This window comes from Gymnoscopelus braueri (assembly GCF_963280865.1).
Source record: "Gymnoscopelus braueri genome assembly, chromosome: 13".
Taxonomy (NCBI): Eukaryota; Metazoa; Chordata; class Actinopteri; order Myctophiformes; family Myctophidae; genus Gymnoscopelus; species Gymnoscopelus braueri.
Genome location: NC_137615.1, coordinates 16,517,219 through 16,523,328, shown reverse-complemented (window position 1 = coordinate 16,523,328; position 6,110 = coordinate 16,517,219). Strand labels below are relative to the sequence as shown.

General features: G+C 39.4%; 1 protein-coding gene across 1 annotated transcript; it reads right to left on the bottom strand.

Moving 5' to 3' along the window:
* Positions 1–1,436: 1,436 nt before the first annotated feature.
* asf1ba (anti-silencing function 1Ba histone chaperone) lies at positions 1,437–6,103 on the bottom strand. The gene is made up of 4 exons (XM_080446417.1): positions 5,735–6,103; positions 4,188–4,303; positions 2,481–2,657; positions 1,437–2,273 (listed from the first exon to the last, which is right to left on the bottom strand). The coding sequence occupies exons 1-4, from the start codon at positions 5,841–5,843 to the stop codon at positions 2,082–2,084; spliced, it is 594 nt and encodes a 197-aa protein (XP_080302543.1). The 5' UTR covers positions 5,844–6,103; the 3' UTR covers positions 1,437–2,081.
* Positions 6,104–6,110: the final 7 nt, after the last annotated feature.

Here is a 6,110-nt window from a genome sequence, read left to right as displayed (position 1 = left end):
CGCGAGCTCGGTCTCTGTGATGGATCAGTGCAGAGAAGACAGGAGACCAAGGGCAGAGACCGGTGTCAGGTTCCAGTTCCACCTGAACCCGGCCCCTCGTCGTTCGCCTTGAGTGTGGTCTGTGAATTAAAACAAGTGATTGAGGCATCAGCAAGGTTCACGAGTAGAAATGGACTACACATAATCTGGATTATGTAATCAGATTACATTTGGAAAAATATGTAATTAGATTACAGTTACATTTGTCAAGGAAGCTTGATTACATTACATTTGGCCACATGGCTAATGTGACAGACATACAATGAAGGTATCTCAACCTACATATTTTAATATTAGGGTGTTTAGCCTATACTAGCACAAAAGACAAGCTGCCTTTCATTGTTAGACCACAAAAATGGTCTTTCAGGAAGCTAGATATAAAGGGTTGTAAATCAGATGATTCTCTCACTCCACTGTGTATTGTGAAGCTAATTCCCAGATATTCTAATTAGTCTCAAAATAGAAGGGATTTCACCTCTCCTCGAGTCCTCCTCTTCATCACTTGTGTTCAATAAAGGTGAGGACCGTGGTCTCAATGTGTTCCCCAGGGTAAATAGCGGTTACATCAAAATAAGTGCTTTTTATGCCTTCAAAAGGAATATTAAATTGGCCTTACCAATTAAAATCTGGCTAAAAATATTGGGATTTATAGAACCATTTCCCTTTAATGGGGTATCCACAGATCTGGGGTCCACAAAGTGGGCTTGCCACTGAAGAGCTATGATATGACATACAGAGTTCAGGGCAGGGTTAAGTATTCCAAAGTAATCAGATTACAATTGGTTTCTAATCCAAGGGATTATTAGTTATTTTAAAAAAATGTCCATGTTTGTATTGAGTAATTGGGTGGTGATTGTTTCAACTGACATTTCAAAGTAATCTGACCCAACTCTGGCCACCCGGAACCCCTATAATTGCTCTTAATAAAAACAGAAATGTATGTGCATGCGTAGCATGGTACTGTGGTAGACATCCTAGCCACGTGTTTTCCTTGCTTACTGTAAATCGCTCTGGATTAAGAGCGTCTGCTAAATTGTAAAAGGACATGTACATTCGAGAGTCCTTTTTGGATCAAAGACACTCGTGATTGTTCCTCCTTCAAATTAGTTTCCTGCTCTATATGCTATGCAAACTTGTTGACGTATTTGTTGGCATTTTTATGCTTTATTTCAGATAACAAGTCATTGCAGAGTGACAGGAAACCAAGGTCCGGGAGAAAGGAGAGACATGTGAGACAACACAGGGTTCGAATTGGAACCCGCCACCTCGCACTCACAAGCATAGTCTGTGCACTAACTGGCTGAACCACCAGGCACTCCCAAACTTACGTTTTAACCGTTATGGGATACCATTACCATTCTCCATGTCACAAGGTCATATGCATATGCCATCACACATACAATATATTTCTTTATTTTGAAAACAAACGGGCAGACAAAAACCAAAAACAATTGAAGACAGAGATATACAGTACCACATCCAAGTCCCAGCAATAACCTATATAGGAAAAAAGTATGATGTTAAGTGCAAAAAGGAACCTGAATACAGTGGGTGATTATCAAATTCTTGGACAGCAAGTTTTTTTTTTAGTTTTTCTTTTTACATTTACATGTACTTCAATGCCTAAATCCTCTTAAATGACCCGCGGCGCAAAAAGGAAGCAAGCTGAATCACATCAGCTTTCTGTTTTTTCAGCAGAATTTTTGAGTCAGTGTTTCCCCCTTCCATGAAATTTAAGCAAGTTAACCTATTGTATCAATATTGTTCAATAAGTCATGTAAAAACCAACTCCCTATGCATACTGATGACTTGTACCAGTAAGGTGTTTATCTTCTTCCCAAAGGAGCAGTTCCCTGAAGTCAAACCGAATGTTTACTGTTGACAACAAGTTTCAGGGAAATAAGGGCACCTGTGAGGCAAAGTTGTCTGTACATCCGCACTAGAATGTCCATCCATGGGCATTCTTTAAAAAAGAAAAAGAAAAAAAAAGGCGTAGGTTAGTGCTGTGAAAGATCATCCATCAGACAGGGAGTGGAGTCTCTCTATAAGCAGTCCATGGAGTTGTCTGGCATTAGCCCCAGGGGTGGAGCCTTGCCTGGGAGGCAGGAAGGAGGAAGCATGGAGTTTGGGGCAGGGTCCACGTTTTCAGAGTCCTCCATTCGTTCCGCACAGCCTTCCCAGTTTATGTGAAATCTTGTCACACGTGGGTTTGATGCCAAAATATTTCTCTGGAGCTGAAAGGTGAAAAAGACAGACAGCAAGGAAAATATCAAACATAGTACCAAGTCAAATGTTTATAGTAAAATGTAAGCCAACAAATCTTCACATTCAAAAGTAAATAGCTCATATATCCACACTCAAGTCAGGCTTACCTAACCTATATATATTCTTTTTTTACAAGTGTATAAAACATTGGGTCCATAGACACTCTGGGTTCTGACCTGTGTGTAGTCAGGTTTGATTGGTGGGTTTTCACGCAGCTCAGGGTCTGTGTACTCATTGTTGACATAGTAGCCGATGCGAATGAACTCCTGGCCACGGTACGTGCAGGTAATTAGCACCACAGTAACACCTACAGCATCACTCTCTGGTATTAGACCCGTGGTTGGAGCATCAGCCTGTGGAGATCAAAACAATACAGTAAGTACAGACTCACGACATCTGAACCACCTGGTTGACCAATCTGAATTCATTAACCCATTAAGACCTGAGGCCGATTCTAACAGTTTTCTGAAAAACGTTATGTTGCTATATCAGTGGTGCTCAATGCACTTGGTCGCCGATCCCCATCTCAAAATATTTTGTACCAGGGACGCCCAGATGCAAACATTTGAGTTTAAAATGTTCGCTTTAAAAGGATATATATATATTCAAAGATTTGCGCACATTTAAAAATGTTTTCTCAAAAATAGCAGATCTACAAGCTTGTAGCGCGGCATGAAGTGACGCGCTATGAGCTTGTACATCTTCTATTTTTGAATAGCCAAAATATATAATAACGGTTAAAGTGGTTAAAATCAAAAATTACAAAGATGCTTTCCCGGTTTGAATGGGTTAAATTGTGGCATGGTGATCATATCTGACTAACTTTAAAAACTTTTTTTTTATTGAGTGAATAAGTACATGGTACAACATATACTTCTTGACAAATCACAAAACCATATTAGGCACATTCATCAAACACAAATTCAAGGGGCAACAAGGGTTTGGTTTCTCAACACAGTGCACACTTATTTTTTTGCTCTAACATTGTAACTCCACCCACCCAAAGTTCTATCTTTTCTTCACACCATCCTCTCTCATACAGATTACACGCATGCACATTCGTGCTCAGACGGTCTCTCGCATATCTGATTAACCATGGATCAGTTTTCTCCCCCGTTTGTGTTGTTGAAATGAAAACTTTTTTAACCACTTAGGCCCTATTTTCATAAATAGCAGATACAAGCTCATGATGCGTGTTACTGTAGATCTGCTATTTTCTAAATATTTTGCTTATAATGACATGTTTAAAGTGGTTAAACCAAACGTTAAAGTTATGTTCTGATCGGTCTACTAAAACAGCACTGACAAACTTTTTTCTTCCTATCAAAGTCCTGGTGTCAAATTGAAATTGAATGTGCATTTCAGTTTATGGAGTGAATTTGTGGAATGGACTGAGTGTGGAGGTAGAGGTACAACAAAGTCCAAATATGAATTACTTAAATATCATATTTAAGAGGTATTTGGATGAGGAGGGGCTGTGTTGACCGATTGAGTCCTGGCATCCCTGTTCTGGTGCTGGGTGGGGAGAGGAGGATCTGCAGGCTCGTGACGAGGTGCAGTGCGGCCCGTCGTGGGCCTGTGGATCGGCTGTTTCCACTATTAATGTTTTTTTGAAAGTATAAAGTTGTTAAATATTTCTTTGTATATTTAGGTTATTTGTCATATCTGCACTTGTGCAACTTCAAAGCCTATTGTATAAAACAAACGAACGTAGGCCACATTTTAACCATAAAAATACAATTAAATTGTTAATCGCAATAATTTGTGTGAAAATGTCATAATCGGGACAGCTCTAAGTATTGTCTAACATCGAAGGCAGCTGTTTCAAAAGTAGTTCTGTATGAAGCAGCAGTGTTTCAGTTTTGGTCAAACAAAGCACACACCTGGAACACAAACATGTGTCTTCCAGCCGGTACTGGTCCGACCAGGACAGAGTCCAGGGTTTGGTCGTACTCTTCACTTTCTGCAGAGCCCACATAGATGATCTTCCACTCCAGGTCTGCAAAAATAAAAGACATTCAGGAAAAAGGTTAGGTTTAGGCATAGTTTTACTGAGGTTACGTTTGGGAATTCCTGTGGCGACCGTTCCGAGATCACCGGATTTGACCCGGGGCAAACGTGTTTTGGAGCGAGCGTTCTTGTGTGTGTGTGTGCGTGCGTGCGTGCAGTATATATATATATATATATATATATATATATATATATATATATATATATATATATATATATATATATAGCTTTTTGTTAAAGTAAGTGTTAAATTGCTTTATATTCTGATAGAACTCATTGGTATAGACTATAGAGTGTTTGTTCCATCCAGCTCTTGATTAGGATACCCAATCAGGAGAGAGAACTCACACAGGACACAGGATAAACAAGTGGATTTGGAAGTGATGACACAAAGAAATGAGCAGATAAAATTGGAACACTATAAAATTGGAGCAGAATTTGTACTTTCTCCTGATTGGCCCCCACCCCATTGGTACTTTCTGTTTATTAAAGACCTGGAGAGACGCAGAGATCCTTGCTACTGAACAAACACTCTATACTATAGCAATGATTATCACAATATAGTGGTTTAAACTTTTAACAAACAACTTTTGGTTGTAACCAAAAAACATCACTTACCCTACCTTTAAAGTGCTTGAGCTTCCTTTATTATGCAAAGCCATCAGTGTACATACTGAAGTGCCAAAGTAAGACTGATTTACAAGGATAGGTGGGCACTAGGGACATCTGGGCACCTCAATGTAAAATTGGCTATTTTGTTCAAAATGTAAAAAATATATATATTTGAAAAATGATCTTAAGTAATGTAAAGTATGCATGATGTGAACATGCACGGTACAGCATTATCAGACTTAGTTTTATCCTTCAACTTCTTGTTGATGCCCCAAAATGATATGCAGACTTTGTAGCAATTGTAGAAATATTCGACATTAATTGTCTAATGTCTAAGCATGTTCTAATCATGTATACTTTACTTTAGACAATTTTTCAAATATTTGATTTGTTTACATTTTGGACAAAATAGCCAATTTGACATCGAGGTGCCCAGATGTCCCTAGTGCCCACCTATCCTGTTACCCTTCGGGATATATCCTCAAGATGGCGCACTTGCAATATATCAAACCGTATACCTGTATAATTGCAGTGACATTTAAAGTACTAGTAGTGGGGGGCATAGCATTCTAGAGAAGAAAACAGGAACGGATCTATTCTACACATTGAAACACATGAGACATTCAGTGATCTGATCACATGTGTAGGGTGAAGTTAAACGGTACATTTTCCAACTGCTCCATAACCCATTGTACATTAGCTAGGGTTGCTAGGCTAGCTTTGTGTCCAGCAAGTAGACTGAGCCACAACAACGCAATGCCTTTGACTCGGAAACGAATCGACAGCGACTTTGTGTTGATATATTTACCTTCAGGCAGGTCTTCCATGCACTCGAACGTGATCTCGAACTGAAAGGGGTTTCCAAAGGGACTGGGGTTATCCAACACGGCCACATTCAACACTTGTACCTTCGCCATTGTTTCAGACGCGGCGCTAAAAAAAAAAGATTACCAGAACAATTGTTCAAAACAAAAAATTCCCGGGAACCCGCTTTGTTCCACAATTAACGCTACGGCAGCACGAGTGACAATTAGTAACACTGGTGTTTATCAACTACAAAATGCGAATAATGCCTCGTAAATGCCCGGATACACCGATTAGTTAACATAAAATAAGTAAACGGTGATGATTTGTAATATGTTTATGCCGCTGCTACAGAGAATACTACTACTCTCTCCCGCCGC

What these genes read in the sequence shown, in the direction of transcription:
- asf1ba (XM_080446417.1), bottom strand. Translation starts at nt 5,843, where the DNA reads ATGGCGAAGGTACAAGTGTTGAATGTGGCCGTGTTGGATAACCCCAGT. An exon ending in CATGGAAGACCTGCCTGAAG is followed by an intron (nt 4,304 to 5,734) that starts GTAAATATATCA and finishes TTATTTTTGCAG; the next exon opens with ACCTGGAGTGGAAGATCATC. An exon ending in GACACATGTTTGTGTTCCAG is followed by an intron (nt 2,658 to 4,187) that starts GTGTGTGCTTTG and finishes TGATCTCCACAG; the next exon opens with GCTGATGCTCCAACCACGGG.